Source organism: Homalodisca vitripennis, unplaced genomic scaffold (assembly GCF_021130785.1).
Source record: "Homalodisca vitripennis isolate AUS2020 unplaced genomic scaffold, UT_GWSS_2.1 ScUCBcl_910;HRSCAF=3854, whole genome shotgun sequence".
Classification (NCBI taxonomy): domain Eukaryota; kingdom Metazoa; phylum Arthropoda; class Insecta; order Hemiptera; family Cicadellidae; genus Homalodisca; species Homalodisca vitripennis.
The window spans coordinates 157430-176183 of NW_025777042.1; the positions used below are offsets into that span (position 1 = coordinate 157430).

Consider the following 18754-nt stretch of genomic DNA (forward strand, 5'->3'; position numbering starts at 1 on the left):
AAATCTGGCGATAAAGATAAAATAGAAAATTATAGGCCTATCTCTTTATTAAATTCATTTGCTAAGGTCTATGAACTACTTTTATTTAAACAAATTTTCAATGCGGTTAGGAGTAAAATTCGCCCTGAGCAACATGGTTTTCTTCCTAAACGGTCTTCCGCGACTAATCTAATGGAATTTTCTTTTAATATTTCTTCTGAACTCGATGTTGGGGGTAGGCTGGATGTAATATATACAGATTTTTCTAAGGCATTTGACAAAGTTAACCATGATATTCTGTTAAATAAATTATTAAATTTGGGGTTCTCAATGAGGGCTTGCAGTTTGATGGCTTCATATCTAAAAAATCGACCTCAGTATGTCTCAATTTCTGGTACTAGATCTTCAATATTTCACAGTTCTTCGGGTGTGCCCCAGGGCTCAAATTTGGGGCCTCTTCTTTTCTTAATTTTTATTAATGATCTACCAGACTGCTTCTCTGACTGCAAGTGTTTGTTGTTTGCTGATGATTTAAAAATATTCAAACCAATAAACAGTACATTAGATACACAACTGTTACAAATCTCAATTGATCAACTTAGTTCCTGGTGTTTATTTAATAAATTATATCTCAATGTCCAGAAATGTTTTGCTATGTCATACTCTCGGAGAAATGTTTCTATCAATAATTTATATCATATTGGAAGTACTCCGTTAAAGTCAGTCAATACAATAAAGGACTTGGGCATAATCTTTGATTCCACTCTTACTTTTAATGATCACGTATATAGCGTGATAGCTGAATCTTATAAGCTGTTAGGGTTTGTTAAAAGAAATACTAGGTCTTTCCAAGATACAGAAGCCATAATAAGGTTGTACCAAACTTTAATCAGAAGCAAATTGGAATACTGTGCGGTAGTGTGGGATTCAATAACCAAGTCTGATTGTGATAAAATAGAAATTCTCCAGAATAAATTTCTAAGATATTTATATTTCAAAAGATTTTCTCGTTCATGTCCCTTTGATTTTCCTACTTCCGATTTGAGAAACATTTTTGCTGCCCCTAAACTGTCTCTGAGAAGAAAACTTTCATTAGCATCCTTAACACACAAAGTTTTAAATGGTTCTATCGATAGCAGGTTTTTATTAGAGAACATTCATTTATATGTACCTGGACGAAGTGTAAGAACATTTAATTTGTTTTCCTTACCAAGGTGTAAAACACTGTCCACATTTTAACTTTCCTTTATACAAAATATTGAGATTATTAAATTGTTATGCTTCCGATCTAGATGTTTTTAATGATAAGTTAAGTGTATTTTTAATGAAATGTAGCAACCTTTTTGATTTAGATTAGTTATATTAATATTCCTGTTTAGTTTAACTAATTGAGTTTAGAGTTATTCATAGAATTAGTTTAAGTTTAGATAAAAATATGCTTTTGGTTATTTTTTAACGTGACTGTCAGAAAATTATTTTCATTATAACTTGTACATTACTATTTATGTCTATATATTGTAACTTAGTTAAGATAGCTGTTTTGGAACATGTTTCTGTAGCTGTCATATAAAATTGTTTGAATAAATAAATAAATAAATAAATAAATTAGTGGAAAAGCAGTCTTATCTCAAAATCGCCAATTTTGTAGTTTCGACACTATGTCTCTTGCACGACGACCTGTTGACACTTTCTTCTGAAATTTTCCAAAGAAACTAAAATATTTGTTTACATTAAAATTTTAGAAAATATCAACTATACAGCTCTTAATTCGTATTTTTGCTTATATATTAAAGCCAAATTTGGTATTGTAATGCAGATTATAAAGACAAAGTTACTACATAACCTTAACTCCATTGCACCAGTGATAAAATTAAAACATTTAATGAATTGAAAATACTTTTTAAACTCAGTCATAAAACCCACTTCACAAACACATTTGTGAATCGTCAGATTACCATATTACCATCTTCATGATTATCGTGATGTAGGCCACATTGAACAGAACAGAAGAGAAAAATTATTTATTTCCAAAACATATACACCTATATACAGATGATAAATTGTAAATTACTCTTTTACTATACTTACTAAACGGCAATAAAAATAAAACAGTTTAATTTTAAGTGCAGTAGTTGGATAAATATTATTTATATAATTTAAGTATGAGTTATTAAACTATATATTACAGATAAACATATAAACGTACTAAAAAGTTTAATGTTATCTAGATGTCGAAAAAACGTGTTACTGTTATGTGTTGGTGTGTTTTAAGGCATATAATGTAGAATATGTAAAAATATGTGTGATGAAGGGGATAAAGAGATAATACTGTTGTATTAGACATAACCATCAGTAGAAGTAAGACCACATACACAACACCGTGTATGATGAGTACGGGGGGGGGGGAGGGAGAGAGGTCTAGGTGGTTGGGCCCCAGTCTGAGTGAATGAAAGTCTCGGATCCTTAAACTCCAATTTGTAACAACAGTTCTGTGACATTATATTTAAAATTTGCAATAGTACCTGATTCAAATAAATTTAAATGCTGAAAATTGTTACATATGTTTCTAAATAGAATATGTGAAATATAGTAAGAATTGGTTTTTGGAAACGATTTATCTAATCTAATTACATAGATACCAACATGTTCTGAATATCTTGTTTGGTGAGAGTCCAAAATTTCTGGGAATATTGTATTAGCATTTTTGTAGATGTGAAGTAGTAAATCTTTTATATGTAACTGTCGTAGTGAAAGTAGGGAGGATTCCTGAAAGAGAGAGTCAGTTGGATAACGCATGTTTTTCCTCAAACTTGCCTTTACATTAATCTGTTGTTTTAAAAAAGAGGCTGAATTTATCTGGCACATAATTTTTATTTTAGCTATATCATCAGTGTTGCTACTTTAATGGTAACCTTCACATCACAGTTTTTTTCACTTGTTGGATCACTTCACCTTTATAAAGTTTTAAAATATTGTCTTTTGTAAACCAATGGACAATATTCATATCGTCACATATCATTTTTCAGCTGCAGAAAAGTTCAGGTGATTATATGTACTGATTTTAAAATATTTGTTCGTACACTATAACAGTCCTTTTTTTAATTTTGGCCACCACTCGTTAAAACCAAGTACCGGAAACCGGGCCTACTTTGCTCCATTTTTCTGCACTTTTTTAACAAATCACAATTTTTACAAAAGCTGTTATAGATAAATTATCGGCAATGTTTCAAATTGACTTAAACCATCCAAAGAACATGTTTGAGTACTTAAATGACCAGTTTACCATGCTTTTCTATTTTTTTTAGTTTTTTGAAAAGTGGGGTAAAGTTACCCAGGGGTTCAGGTAACTTTGCCCCACTTATAAAAGTTAACGGTTTCTCATAGTAAAAAAATAAACTGGGGCAAAGAAACACCCTTGATTTGAGTATTATAATATGTCCTAAGAAGTGGCTGACACTAACAAGAGTTTTAATAAATACATTTTAGGAATATTTGTGAAAATAAAACATCGTATAGGTACAGATGTCTATATTAAACCTCATGAAAAGAGTATAAAAACATGTTATTAAATAAAAAATGTTATTAGTTAAGTCTATTAACTTCAAAAGTTAGTTGACATCAGATATAAGCTCGGGGACGCTGAACATGCCCCTGTTGTTTATTTTGTTTGGAGGATTTATACTACCAACAATCTCTTCCCAAGAGTAATTGATTGAATCCTTTTTTTCTGGCCATTTCCTATTCCCTTTGGCATCTTAAACATAGCACTCACTACTGCACCTTCTTCTTTAAAACTGTCAATAATGCCAGGATAATATTCATCTTGATAAATCACAACCACAAAGGTGTCCACTTCCTTTCTTATTGGTTGAATGGTTGGTTTGTTTGGTTTCCTGTTTTCTTCATCCATCAATTCAAGTTGTTTTTTACGGAATAATTCCCAGTCTTCATCTGAACTGTTACTGAAATTTAATTCCATTTCACTTAAAATATCATCATCCATATCGGTACCACTGTCCTCATATTGTCTGCGACTTCTCTTTTCAAGTGGCTTCTTAGTTTTGGTTTTGAGTCTTTTATTAGAGGCTTTGCTGTTGCTGCCGGTATCAGGGGAAATTAGAGTGTTATTTAGCATTTCTTCATTAGAGAGGCTTTTACCCGCAGGAAGTACTATCTTCTTCCTTCTTTTAGTGTTTGTGGAAGTTTCGCCTATTATGGATTTGGTTCTTTGTACAAGGTCTATAAATGCTGAGCTTACAGCTGAGGGTTCAACTGCTTTTTGGCCTAATCTGTCTAAAAGAGGTTGTATATCACATGGATATATCCCAGTTTTTCTAAATCCACTTTCAAGCTTTTTTTTCATGTTGGGCTCCAAGTCTTCTAGAAGCTTTTTCAGTAATGAAGGGAATACATGTTTGGGCAAAACTCCTGCTTTCATACCGTCTGGGGTATCTTTCCAGTTACTTAAAATCTTTCTCCAAGCGACCTTTGTTGGTCTAAAAAACGCAACATCCAGTGGTTGTGTTAGGTGGGTACTGTTTGGCGGGAGACATACAAAACTAATATTGTTTTCTCTACACTTCTCAAAAATACTGACATTTAAGTGGCTTGATAGGTTATCCGCAATCACAACTGTTTTTCCTTTTGATTTCCTAAGCCGTGGCAGGCACAAACTCTCGAACCATTCATTGAAAGCCGGTCCGTCAAACCACCCATACTTTGTGCTCAAATAACGAGTGTTTTTGACGTGACAACGTTTTAAATTAGGTTGCGGCTCGGAGTCACTCATGAAAAAGTGTAACGCCCGGTAACGTTACAATGCCCGTCCAGTGGGTCCGCCGCACGGGATAAAGCAGATAACTGTGGGTCCGCCGCACGGGATAAAGCAGATAACTATGTTTATTCGTGAAAATGTGGAGTGTTTAGATTCGTCATTTACAACAATAAAGGTAAATAATTGTACACTGATATTTCATTATCGTAAACTATGATTGATTGATTAATTGTTAGATTGACACAAAAGTTGAGAAACTGAGTTTATAGGTTATGTCATACTATTGACAAATGTTGATAGTGTTAAGTAAATTATTAGTTTAAATCACTCTGCAATCAATCGTAATTCAGTCGATTGAGAAGAAACAGCGCGTATTGCTAGTCAAACATTTAAAATAACAAATTATAACCTCTAACCTGTCATAACAGTGCGACCAAACAAACGAACTAAACCGACCAATCACCACGCGCGGAGTTAGAATTTAACTGTGTTTAGCAAGAATTTCAAATTCCAATTTTAGTAAATGTTTTATTCAACTTTACCATTTACAATAAAAAATTTTAATTAATTTCAAATTATGTACAATGTTTTAGTAAACAAAATATATTTCTATAGTTAAAATTTGTGCAATTCTTATTTTCATTCAATTCCTTGTTCCTATTGTGCAATTTAATAATATTCATATCAATAAATATTCTACCGAGAAAAAGACGTTGTCACGTAAAATCTTCGCCCGTAAAACCGACTTTACAGGCAACCATAATTTTTTGGCCCTCCTTCAGTCCAAACGTCCCACATCTGGGTTCCTTTATACACAACGAAAGGTAGCAATATTTCACCAGCCGCACTGCCGCAAATCGTAAGAGAGGTGCTTGATTTGGAAAAATTACAAAATTTTTCAGGCCACGGCGACAAATAACTTTCTTCTTTAAAGGATCATCTGACAAATTGGTCTCATCTAGATTCCAAATATTTTCAAGTGGCACGTCTTTGACAACTTCTTGCAAAGTTTTTAATATAATCCTGAAGTATATCTTCAGTAACTGCAGCTCGGCTTCTTTTTATGTTGGATGCCATGCGCTCTTTCAATCTTGGGTAACATTTCAAGAAATGTTTCATCCACTCAAGGCCAGGCTTGTTCCCTTGAAAATCTTTAATTACACAGCTAGTTCTCTCTAAGTAACTTCTTACGACATACCTGAGATCTTCCGTAGTTATCAGAAAGCCAAAATCACTCAATGTTTCAATGTATGACACAAAGGATTCCTCTTCATCCCTTGAAAATATTATGGGTTTCCTTACTTGTTTGGTATGTTTCTGTTTAAGTTTGTTTAAAATTGTTCGTCTTGGTATATTGAAGTGTTCTGCAGCTCGACGATGGCTGTATAAACCATCCCTTATTGCTTGCAAGCATTCCTCTAACTGCTCTGGTGAATAATCTGCATAGCGTAGAGCACCAAGTTTGCGTTTGTAAGCTCAAACCATCTGAAAAAAACAAGCTCTAATATAGTAAGCAGAGGGATAAATATTTTTAAAACTTACCTTGATAATTACACAGAGACTTGTAACAGATATGCACATATACATTTTTATCATATCCTAAAAAAACAAGCTAAACATTGCTGAAAACAAGTGAGATCTTAGTATGGGGTAACTTTGCCCCACTCTTGTTTGTGGGGCAAAGTTACCCCATTTTCAGCAGAAACATAACCTAGGAAACTAAAAAAATTTAAGTTAGAAAACACACTTGGTAGGAAGCGTTTTGCGATGTAATTTTGTTTACAAATAGTTATCCTACATAAATAAACACTTTGGCTTACCTTTTCATGTGTGAAAACGTGTTGAAAACACCACTTTTTATCAAAGTAAAATCACAGCAAATGTTGGTACAACTTTTCCAAACACATAAATCAACTCCAATATGGCAGAATGGTCTGAAAATGATATTTGGCATTGCTAGTGGTGCTACCTACTGGTTAAGCTAGAAACAACGGGCTGCCAGTTCATTGAATTTCCACCAGGTTGTGAGGTAACTATTTTCGTCACTGGGGTAAAGTAACCACCTGAGGCGCAAAGTAGCCCCCGGTTTACGGTACGTATATCCTAGTTTTGTACTATTTTTATAATTAACTCATTTTGGGTCTACCAATGTAAACCGTATTAACTATCTTTAGTTTTTGCTCTTCAGTAAAGTTAGTGGTAGATTTCTTCCTACAATCATAATCAGGACTTTTAGTCTTTTGCTGATATGTATATATATTCTTCATCGAGACAACAAGGCAAATTCAATCTTGGTACTGGAAATATCTCAGACCAAAATTAAATGACTAAGATTTAAATAATCAGAAGTACACACTTTTGACCGAAATAGGCTTTTCAGCCCTACGTATGTATATATATTTTCTTCATCAGGACAATAAGGTCAATTATATTATGGCATTGGAATTATCTTTGACCAGAATCAAAGATAATGCTTTTTGATCAAAGTAGGTTTCTGAAACCTCCATATGTATATATTTTCTTGATCAGGGCAATAAGGCAAATTCAACTGTGGCACCATAAATACATTAGACTGGAAGTGAATTTAAACATCCAGAAATTGACACTTTTTAATAATAATAATAATAATAATAACGTCTTTATTTAGCAAGCGTTCTTCAAAGTAAGACTCTGGTTTACAAGACAACTTTTGTCATAACTTACAGGTAATTATTACATAAATTAAAGGTAATAATAGTTATTCTAAATGATATAAAATTACATAATTATTCTAACTTATAAAAATTATATAAAAATCTCTTTAACATGATTTTTAAATGTACTATAACTAAGGGTCTTTAAAGCAGGGGGCAAAGCATTATATATTTCAGGTCCAAAGTAGCTAAAACCTTTCTTGCCAATTTCTAGGCGGACCCTAGGCAAATGAAGTAGGCTGTCCTGCCGAGTACTGCGAGAATTTATTTCATGTCTAAAAATAAGTTTTTTCCTGAGATATTTAGGTTTGCCAGTCTGAAGAACCCTGTGGATTAGTTGGGCAGTCTGTAAGTCACAGCAATTTCCAATTGATAGTATCTTAGAGCTTAATCTAAATTCACTGATGTGATCAAATTTCTTGAGATTATAAACAAATCTCAGAGCTCTGTTTTGCAATCTAGTAAGAACCGTGACATACTCCTGAGACAAATAACGAGCAAAAGATGGAAGAGCGTAATATATAGTGGGAAAAATTATTGAGCGGACAATTTCTAGCTTAGAAGACACAGGCAGTACTTTTACACATCTATAAAGGGTTTTCAGTTTGGTCACAACGCTGTTACATATGGATTTTACATGGTTCGCAAAATCAAGATTGGAATCCAAAGTAACTCCAAGGATTTTTAGAGAACTGTTCATAACTAAAGGTTTGCCATCCAAAGTGACTAACTGACTAATGCAACCATGTGGCTGACAGTTCAGAGATGATCCCACCTGCAAAACAGCACATTTATCCGAGTTAAGCAGAAACCCATGATCATCCGACCACGACTTTACCCTATCCAAATCTGAATTTATCTTCCTTACAGCCTCTGCTCTCTCCAAAGGATTGTAAGACAATAATAGCTGTGAGTCATCTGCATAACAATGAAGAGAGCAGAACTCCAGCTGGTCTTTCAAGTCTGCAGTGTATACAAGAAAGAGTATTGGCCCCAGGCAACTACCTTGCGGGACACCAACAAAACGGGGCAACGCAGGAGACAGCCGACCATCAACTTTTGTTTGCTGGGTTCTCCCCAATAAATACGACGAGAACCATCGGACTGAATTTTCGTCAAAATGATAGAATTTAAGCTTAGCTAATAACAAATCGAAATTAACCGAATCGAAAGCTTGCGAAAAGTCTAATCCCGTAATCAAGCTCTGAAAACCCCTATCCCTAGCAGAAAGCAGGTCATCAGTGACATTGAGAAGAGCGGAGCAGGTGCTAAAACCCTGTCTAAAACCTGATTGTGCTTCAGGCAGTAAATCCTCAGATTCCAAGTAGCTGACCATCTGCTCTGACACAACCCTCTCCAGTATTTTAGAGACGACCGGGAGGATCGATATTGGTCGAAACTGAGAAATCGAAGTAGGATTGTTAGTTTTCGGAAGAGGGATCACTACACTCTCCTTCCAGCAGGAAGGAAATTTCCCAGTAGTTAGAGACACATTGATTAGATGGGTGATTGCTCCAATACAAAAAGGGCTTAAGCCTCTGACCATAGCGATGGATATTCCGTCCACGCCAAAAGCAGTACTTAAAATGGTGTTCATAAGCTCCCTCACCTTTTGCTCAGACAAGCGCATAAAGGTGAAAGGGGAATTTACACCTGCACACATATTTTGGCTAAAGAAACTCAGTTTATCCATGCTTATGTTTCGTCCACAACCCATGGTTGAAAAATAGTCATTCAGCTCTTTAGGTGAAAATTGATGAGGTTTTTCTTCATTTGCATTCAGAATTCCACCAGCCCGCAACGTAGCCCAAAACTTCTTTGTGTTTTTTATGTTTAAATTATCGGCGAAAAACTTCTTTTTCGCCAATCTTACAGCCACATTGAGTGCGTTACGAGCCTTACAGTATTCGAGTCTCGATTCTTGGGTTTTTAGGGAAAGATAGACATTTTTACACCTATTCTTCTTTTGTGTAAGGTCAATCAGGTTGGAGTCCCTCCAAGGAGCTTTTTTCCTGGTTATTCTCTTTCGCACCATAGGGGCACACACGTCAAAGATTTGAATAATATTTGAAGTTAAATTATTAGTGATGTCATCTACGTCTTCCAGGGTTATTATGTCTTCCCAACAAAAACTAGAGGCAATCTCAATAAACTTCTCATAATCAAAATCTCTAAAATTGCGATATGATATGAACTTAGCCTTGGATTTCGGTTTCTCACATAACACGTCACAGTATATCAGCTTGTGGTCGGTGATACGTTTACCATTGTGCTCCAAGATATTGGAGGTGTCGACTATTCCTACATCTGGATTAAAATTCTTATCTACAATTATGACGAGACGATGTACTCTCAGTGATGCGAGTGGGTTCCCTAACTATTTGGACGAGACCCAAAGATTGAATAATTTTTTCGAGATATTTCACATCTGCTCTTCTCCTGTCCAGGAAATTCACATTCAAGTCACCCAACAAAATCACTGAGTCTACCTCGGGTGACATGTCAATAAACAAAGCATGAATCAAAGAACTTATGCAAGAATATGGCGCAGCTGGTGGTCTATATGCAATACAGTCACATAGCTTCTGACCCTTCAGACAAACCAAGCCACATATATATTCAATGTCAGTATCCACGTTGAGAAGTCTAACAGGAGTAAACTTAATAATGCACCTTACATACAGAACTACACCTCCTCCACGACCCATCAGAGACGGCCTATCGCAACGATGAAGTGTGTAGCCCGGCACATCGAACACATACGAGGGAACATCAGCGGATAGCCATGACTCAGAGACCCCCAACAAGTCAAATTGAAAATCATCAACAACCGAACACAACTCTGCAAAACCTGTGTTAAGCGATCTAAAATTTACATGCGCTACTCTACAACAAGTGGCAGTCGTTCGATCTCGTTTCCCGACTGGATTATACTCACCGGGGCACAATCATTAACAGGAGACACCTGAGGACTGGGACAGATGACATCCGGAGCAATCTCACTTCCACACCGGGCGTGACAGGCCTCATAGACTATTTTCAGTGACTGAAAAATCAACTCCCCCATACGATTATTCCCGTTTCGATTGAGGTGTCTCCCGTCACGGGAAAGATGATAGTTTTCGGATAACATCGCTGTTGTTGAGAAACTCAACATTGAAGTTATTGCACATGAGCATTAACTGTTCATTTAAGTGGAAAAGTGCTTGCTTTTTGATATCCCTCCTTGTAATAATACTATTTAAAATAACAGTAGCATTAGGAAAAGTTCTTTTGGCAGTACTCAACAGGTCCGCGAATGCGTGGAGCACCGCTCTCTTGCCACAGCCCCCATTGTATCCAGGGCCACCGTTGTATCCGCGAACTAGGTTATTAGTTCCAACAAAAATGTATATTATCTCAGGTTGTGCTGATTTATACTTACTGATCTTATCTCTGATGTGAGATATTCTAGCCCCTGGATTTATATCCACAATAGCCCCTCTCTCTTCACATTTTTTCCCCGAATAACGTAAAAGAGAATCACCGATCAGCAAAACATTGGACATGGTCTTTTCCTGATATGTTAAATTTAATTCCTCTCTAGACTCAGCACTGACTTTGCCACTAGAAACCTTTTCTCTTGGCAAGGAAACATTTCCACGAGCAAAGGTTTCTTTACCTCCTTTAAAGTTACTATTCTTAGTTAACTTAACTGCCAATTTAGGTTTGTTTACTGACTTCTGATACCATTTCCCTGATGCATTGCATACTGTTGTGTAATTTACACTATTATCCCCCTCAGCAAGGGACTCAAAACGATTTATACATTTCACAGTAGCACCATCTGTCAAAGAATTTACAGTTTTATTAACCTTAAAACCACGTTGTTTTTTATTGAATTTTACAGTTTTCCATTCATTAGAAACATCCCTCGGTCTGACTAAATCTACATTGGTATCAGAATTAGAGGCCATCTTAATGGCAACAGTTGCAACAGTGGCTGCCAAATCAATCGGATCTCCTACAGTTGTGTCTGTCACAGTCAAGACACACTTGTCAACAGACACAGTGCTTTGATTCCCGTCCTTAAACAGTGAATACCAATCACAAAAAGTAAGACCATTTTTATGAATATTGCAAAAACCCTCTTTTATAAATTTAGCATTAACCAGCACACTTAGACCACATTCGTAGCTGTTATTTTGTTGAGCACAACTCAACTCACAGAGGCTATCCTTCGTGAATCCAAGTTTACTAGTTACTAGCTTAGCAGCATCCATATTAGCGCCTTTAATTTAATCAAGGTGGTATACTGACTGCCCACAAACATCAACAAACAATAAACTCCAGTGAGAGCCAGTATCCGCCTTTAGTGCCGCTACACTATCGCTGATGCATAAGAACGCATAGTCAGACTTAAACAATTCTAAGTTACCTAAAAGAACATTTACATCAGTATCACTACCATGCTTTACCATTTGAGATACAGAGGGGCCAATGAAAATTACCTTACTTGTATTTTTACTATCCTTACTATTAAACGTTTCAAAGTAAGAATCTAGAATTTTGTCATCAACCCATCTATTATTGAGCCAAGATTTTTCTTCTACCGCCTTAATTGACGACTTCAATTCATTTACACGATTTGATAGCTCTAGTTTCTGCTTATCACTAGTTTCTAAATCTGTACTTAACTTAGCTATGATTATATCCTTCTCATTAACAACGTTTTTTAAAGATAAACATTCATCAGACATTTTTTTAAAATCATCCCTAACTTTTAAAAGCTAGAAGAGACAACATTATTCTCCTTAATTATAACGTCTTTTTCTTCTCGGACAATGTCTAATTCGCTGTATGATGCATTTAGGTCAGAGTGTCTTCGTTGTTTCTCACGCTCCAGTCTGGTTTCAAGAGTTAAAATGTCACACTTTAAATTTTCAATAACGTCCTCAAATGTTTTTGTGGTAGTCAGAGCTTTGTCCAAAAGCTTGAGTAAATTGAATATGTCCGACTCAAAGTCAGAAACATTGATATGAGGATTGTTAGCCTCTAGTTTTTTTAAATTAACACAAATGCTTGTAACTAAAGTTTCTGTGTCACTGTCAAGATTCTCTGAGTTAGTAAACATTTCCTCAATCACATTTATTGCAACGTTTGACATACCACGCGTCAACACCATCTTTTTTTAGAACAGTCCTATATACAGAAATTGAAATACAGTTTTAGTTTTGAAGCGACGCCGGCGAAGACAGTTCTGCAAGCTGCGAGGCGGGCAAGCAGATAGATTGCAGCGAAGAAACTGAAGGCGCAGCTGATATCACTCGCAGCGGGTAGGTAGAGCCAAGGCGGTCAGAGCGTACAGCGGTTAGTCACGATGCGAGTAGGGACAAGTTCTAGCCGCAGCCGCTTGGGTTGGCAACGGCGCACAGCACCTGCGCTGCAGACGAGAATGTTCAAGCCGCGTCTTCCACCACTGCCAGCGTGTTCGTTCAGCTTTGTTAGTGATTCCCACATTCAGCTACTTACAGTTGTCTGATACCACCGGACGATTGCAGTGGCCCCATGCAAGTCAATAAAACAATTTGGTCAACAAAGTTTGTACAACAACAAGTTTGTATAACGATGTTACGACTTTAAAAAGAGGCACAAGTAACACACATGTCATTCTTCTGCAGACCAGGTCTGCCACCTGGTAATCTAAGTAGATTTCCGAGACCTACTTATGTACATATTTTCTTGATCGGGATGTCTAGTCAAACTCAGCTGTGGCATCAGAAATAGAGTGTATTAGAACAAGAAGTGCTCCCGCACACTTAAAATGTAATATAAGTCAATCACAATTTCGCTTAACCTCTGATCTTCCTCCTAAACATGAACAGGGAAATAATAAGTACATGATGCATGCCTACTTACATTTTGAAAATATCATAAGGCTCCATCAAATTACACCATAAGTGCTTTTACTAAGTAGAGAATCACTTTGTTTCTGAAAATTGTGTGCAGAACCACAGGCAACATGTAATTTTGTATGTAAAAAAATATATTCTGTTAAACACACTAAACCTTGATAGAGAAATCATGTGTTTAATAAAAATTTATTCAAGGTAGTGATATATTATGTAGCTGATGAATAAAGAAAAGAGCCTCTACAATTTTCTAGTTTCTGAGGAAGCTACAGTCAGATGACTACAGCTACAGTTTGATTATGGATGAAATGTTATACATTATAATACGCTTTGTTCATTGTATACTTGATGGAAGTGGTCTCACAAGTATTGAAGACATTTTTTTACTTCTACAAAATTGTATTACAATTTAATAACAATATAAATTCTTATCAAAACTATTATATTTGCTCTACATTATATAAATTGAGTTTCATATTATTATTTTGCTTATTTATTAATAAAAATGTAAATAAAAATCTTACCTCCATTAAACTTAAGAAATAATAAGGGTCGTCTTCAAGTATCAAGAAATTGTATTCACTCGCTATTTTGTAAAGTTCTTTTCTGCGCTGAAGAGAAAGATTCCTGCCAGTTGGATTACAGGCTGTTGGATTGATATACATTAACTGTAACATAAAACAGTAATTATAGTTACAAAATACAATATAGTTAATTAATTCTTAACTCATCCTAAATTACTGTACTTTAGCAAAATATACTTTAAAAGTTACAGGAAGAAAACAAAATTTAAATGCAGAGGAAAATGTTTCTAATTTACAAGTAGTGTATAATATTTTTAAATGGTGTAGGAATTAAGAATTTACAAAAAAAAAACTGATGCTACACACAAATCATATATTACCTATACTAGCTAAATGTTTGCTTTTCATATTGATCTAAGTTAGAAGTTTTTTGTTGTATTTATGTGTTTTATACCATAACTAGTTGTATTTCAGATTGGTTTATGTAGTTCTGGGTTGTATGAAACACAAATATATTGTGTTTCCTTTTTCAAATTATGATCCTTTGTTACTTTGGTTTTAATTTTTCTATTTATCAATCAATGTACCAATTATTTTATGATTGTATCAATTTTTTGTCTAGTATTTTATTATTTGTTTTTCTTCATTTAAATTTTCTTCTTTCATAGAAACATTCATAAGCCTGATACATAGCTTGAATGAAACACAGGCTGAAATTTTGAGGGATAATTAATCAGTTTGCAAAGACTTTCTGGCAATGTGTGTTGATGTGTTTCTGTTAATGTGTGTTTCCCCTTTTTGTTTTGAAAAAGTTAGATCTAAAAAGTTTATTTTCTCTTTTTTAATTTTGGTGGTTTATTGTATGGGAAAGAGAACCTAAGTAAACTAGAATTTGTTTGGCTTCATTATTTTGGTTGTTTAATAAGCATAGAATGTTTATAGACATATCTAATCCAATATATTATCTTATTTTTAAAAGGATTGACCTCGTGAATAATTCTATTTTTTATAGTTTACAAAGAGTTGAATTGAACTTTGTATGTCATTTTGTTATCTTTACATAGATCTCCTCAACTTAATTGATATAAAGGACAGAATATTATATTAATTCTGTCATTCTTCATCTTTAATTAAAGGATGCTCCTGTCTGTATGATAAGAGAACATTCATTGAGAATGACATGATGCTGTAGAATATTAAGCATGAGTTTCAGATAAATTGTTTTTATTTATTTTGAAATGTAGAGTTTGTGACAAAAGTCCTATTTTAATACTTTTGGGAGGCACAATCCAAAACTCTGCCCTAGGCTACATCTAGTCGCTCCTCTTTGTAAGTAATAAAAACCTATAAAAGTAAGATAGCTTTACTTTATTGTTGTTATAAAACTGGCGATTTCTGCAAAATGGATTTATCCATCTACACAAAAAAATAGTAAGGCTAGGGAAATTTTTGAAGTATAAAATTTTTAATTTACAAATTTTCTCTTTATGTATTACATGATCAAAGTTATGTATGGTATTTGACATATCTGGTATACTTTATTTAAATTTTTAACATAAAAATATGAAATTTAATAATTTTTTAGATTTTTCAGGTGGTTCAAAGACAATAAGATAATTTGGAATGAAAAAATAAAGTAGTAGTATGTATTATGCACTTCCAAATTATGTTTCATATATCTCCATACAGCTCTTCATATGGGGAGCCCTAAGAGTTTTTTGTAAACCCTAGCAAAATTTCTAAAAATGAGGTGGTGATAGGGGAGGGTAGTTATCAGATAGTCAAAAGTTAGGTTTGTTTGTCCCATGTGAAGTATTTATATGTAGCCCAAGAATAAAAGTTTAAAATATTTTATATTTCATGTTTTAGGATTTGTATTGGGATCTTCTCTGAACTCATGAGGTACATGAGTGGGTAGGAAACATAATCACAAATTTACTCACATTTTTAACGAGATTTTAACAAGTGTAACAGAATACTTAAATCAGTGTTATATTGCATGATATAGTCCAAAATCGCGGTGATTCTCGAATTAAAACTATACAGAAAATTAAAAAGGTGTCCAATAGGGTTTTACTGAGACTGAGGAATGATATGATTTAAAAAATGGATGTACTTTAGTGGACCTTTTTCTGTCAGATAAATGGGTCAGATCAATGAAGCAACTGACCAATATCTTGTTTAGTTATGATATTACCGCTGTTTGTGTTTATTAATGAAATATATATTTTCTTACCACCATTCCTTTTAATTTATGAGAAAAATTATACTTTGCACTACACAACGACTCAAGTGACACACCAAAAAAGGCCATCCAAACTTTTTAACAGTACCAGAAGCACTGGACTAATAGTGTGAAGTACCAAGGGCCACAGTTTGAAGAAGGCCACTTATTAAAACATACTGATGGATAAATAAGCTTTTATCTGAAAAGTTTTTTTACTTTTATTTTTGACCTTGTATTTATTTCTCCATGCAGAAACATTTTTTAATCATGTTTTTATAATAGGATTCATAAGTTGTTATATACACACTATTAATATAATACCTTAGGTAGAGGTTTGTCTTCTTGGACTCTCTCCTCTAGCAGACGACGGAGTTGATGTGGTTGAACTCCGTCTTTGTCTTGTTCCAAGCCAATATACTGTGGATTATATGGCCTTAACTATAACAACAGACATATTGCATTATAAAACACTGTACTAGGTATACTGTGATCTTATCTAGAATTCTCCTTGCATCTGTCAATAGCTACTATATGAATAAATTGATGATACATGAAAAATCAAATGATACATTTAACAAAGTACACTTTAGTATGTTGTATGATGGCTAAATGTTGCTCTATACTCCCTTCTTTAACAATACAAACTCAACCGGTTTAATAAAATTAAAAATATATTTTGATCACTGTAATAAAATTAACTATTTTTTCTGCCGTTTGTGATTGTGAGCTTTTTAAAGTCAAGAATCATAATCAGAATTTACTGTCTCTTAGTAGTTACATCATTCTGTCTATATGTTTTTTTTTACATTATAGTGTTTTTTAGGTAACCAATAGAAGTTGAAATTTTGAACATACACTATACTTGTGAAGATCTATAATTGAAAAAAAATTTTCACAGTCTAAAATGGCGACCGGTTACAAACTTTTGTGTTAAATCCCACAGAAAACCTCACCCTCTTTGAAAAATGTATATGTTACAACATGATGTTTACATTGATTTCCTGTGAGAATAAAAGAACTCAACTTTAAGAGCTTAAAGAGAAAGTTTATATGTGGTTGGTTTTAAATCCTTTTTACAGTATACACTAATTTTTACATGTACCTGTGTCAGACTTGTTTCTTTGTTAGTTTTAAGTATTTTTGTTGTTTATTGTGTTGATTTATTTATTTAAATACTTGTTATCTATTACAATTATCTATTTATTTTCTCTTATAAATTAAGTTATGAACTTGTTGATTTAAACTAAGTTTAATGCATCTATCTTCTTTATTTTATTAACCTTTCGTGTTATTTTATCCTGTTATGTGTCTTATTTTTTATTTTAATGTTATATTTATTTGTTTAATGTTTATTATAGGTTGTTGCATTTTTGTTGTTTAGCTGTTTTTCTGTCTACGGCTTGTCATTATAAATTGTTATTGTAGGTAAGGGTATTGCATATGTTTTTATTAAGATCTCTAATTTTACATTGTAAATAATTATGACATAATACATAATTCAATGTATATTTATATATTATAAATTTTGACAACATCTATTTTGCTTAATGATGAATATAGACGATAATATTGATGACAAATATTAAGTTAAACAATGTTTTACTCGTAATATAATACAGCAAAAACCATTGTAGAATATTTTGTGACTTACATACATGAACATGACTAATCTTGTCGACTTACCATTTCAGCCACACCACTGTAGAGTGGGATAGCGATGATGATGGGATCGCCATGCGTCAGTATCATGTCGAAGACTGCAGCCATTGCCTCAGAAGAGCCAGAGGTGACCATCAGGCTTTGCTTGGTCCAGTCCTGCGGTCCATGGATCTTGTCCTGCAAGTCCTGGAGTTGCTTCAAGAGAGGAGGGTAGCTGCAAAAATACCACTATGAGATCTCTCGGTAAATATTTGAATATTAAATTTATATTACATTTATGTAATAAATTGTTGTATTCTTTGTATTTGAGCTACTTCTATGTTAATGACATATATTTTTTAATAACATGACACAATAAGCACTAATACTAGGGCAAAATTTGGTTTAGAGTTCTTGGTAAACATGAGCCTCTCATTTCATTCGCTTACAGAAATCATCGTTTGAGGCAGCAGCTATATGAATAGTAAGTGTAATAAGTCACGAGAGCCAGGACTACATTAGGGGTTGGATTAATTGAATACGATCAACACCATTTGTAGCAGCTCCTATTATTCATTTCCTAAATAGTACCTTTACTTTCGCGTTCTTTTATTCCTCACCCCATGTTTTATTTATATTTATTCTGTTATTAACCATGAGTTTGTGCGTGGCTTTCATTTCGATATTTAAAACATTCATTTTTTTCAATCTTTAGTCTCCACTTTACTTGTGACTTCCAATTTGCCACATTTCCAGACTTTCTGCCATAGCCACGTTATAGTTTCCATAGAAAGCATCATTTAAATATTAGTTTCACAAAATTATGTTCTGGAAGCCACAGGTCGGAATCGCTGACCTACACGTAGGTTAGTTCGGTCACATCAATCTTTAATAGGCGCTGTGATCGGTTTTACACACTGGGTTTACCCAAATTGTGGAGTCCACCTTTACATGGGATTTCCTTGTTAAAATGCTCCTATGTTTTAATCGGTTCAGCTTGGCCTCTTGTCTGTCTAACTAAACAATGA

The 18754-nt window shown here is 34.1% G+C and overlaps 1 protein-coding gene across 1 annotated transcript in view; it reads right to left on the reverse strand.

The window, feature by feature from the left end:
- Window positions 1–18754, reverse strand: part of LOC124371086 (kynurenine/alpha-aminoadipate aminotransferase, mitochondrial-like) — a 65366-nt gene that overhangs the window by 19587 nt on the left and 27025 nt on the right. The window contains exons 4-6 of the mRNA XM_046829398.1: window positions 17772–17961; window positions 16410–16526; window positions 13862–14005 (exon numbers count right to left, since the gene is read on the reverse strand). Coding sequence (XP_046685354.1) covers window positions 13862–14005; window positions 16410–16526; window positions 17772–17961 — 451 coding nt within the window. The remainder of the gene's footprint in view (window positions 1–13861; window positions 14006–16409; window positions 16527–17771; window positions 17962–18754) is intronic.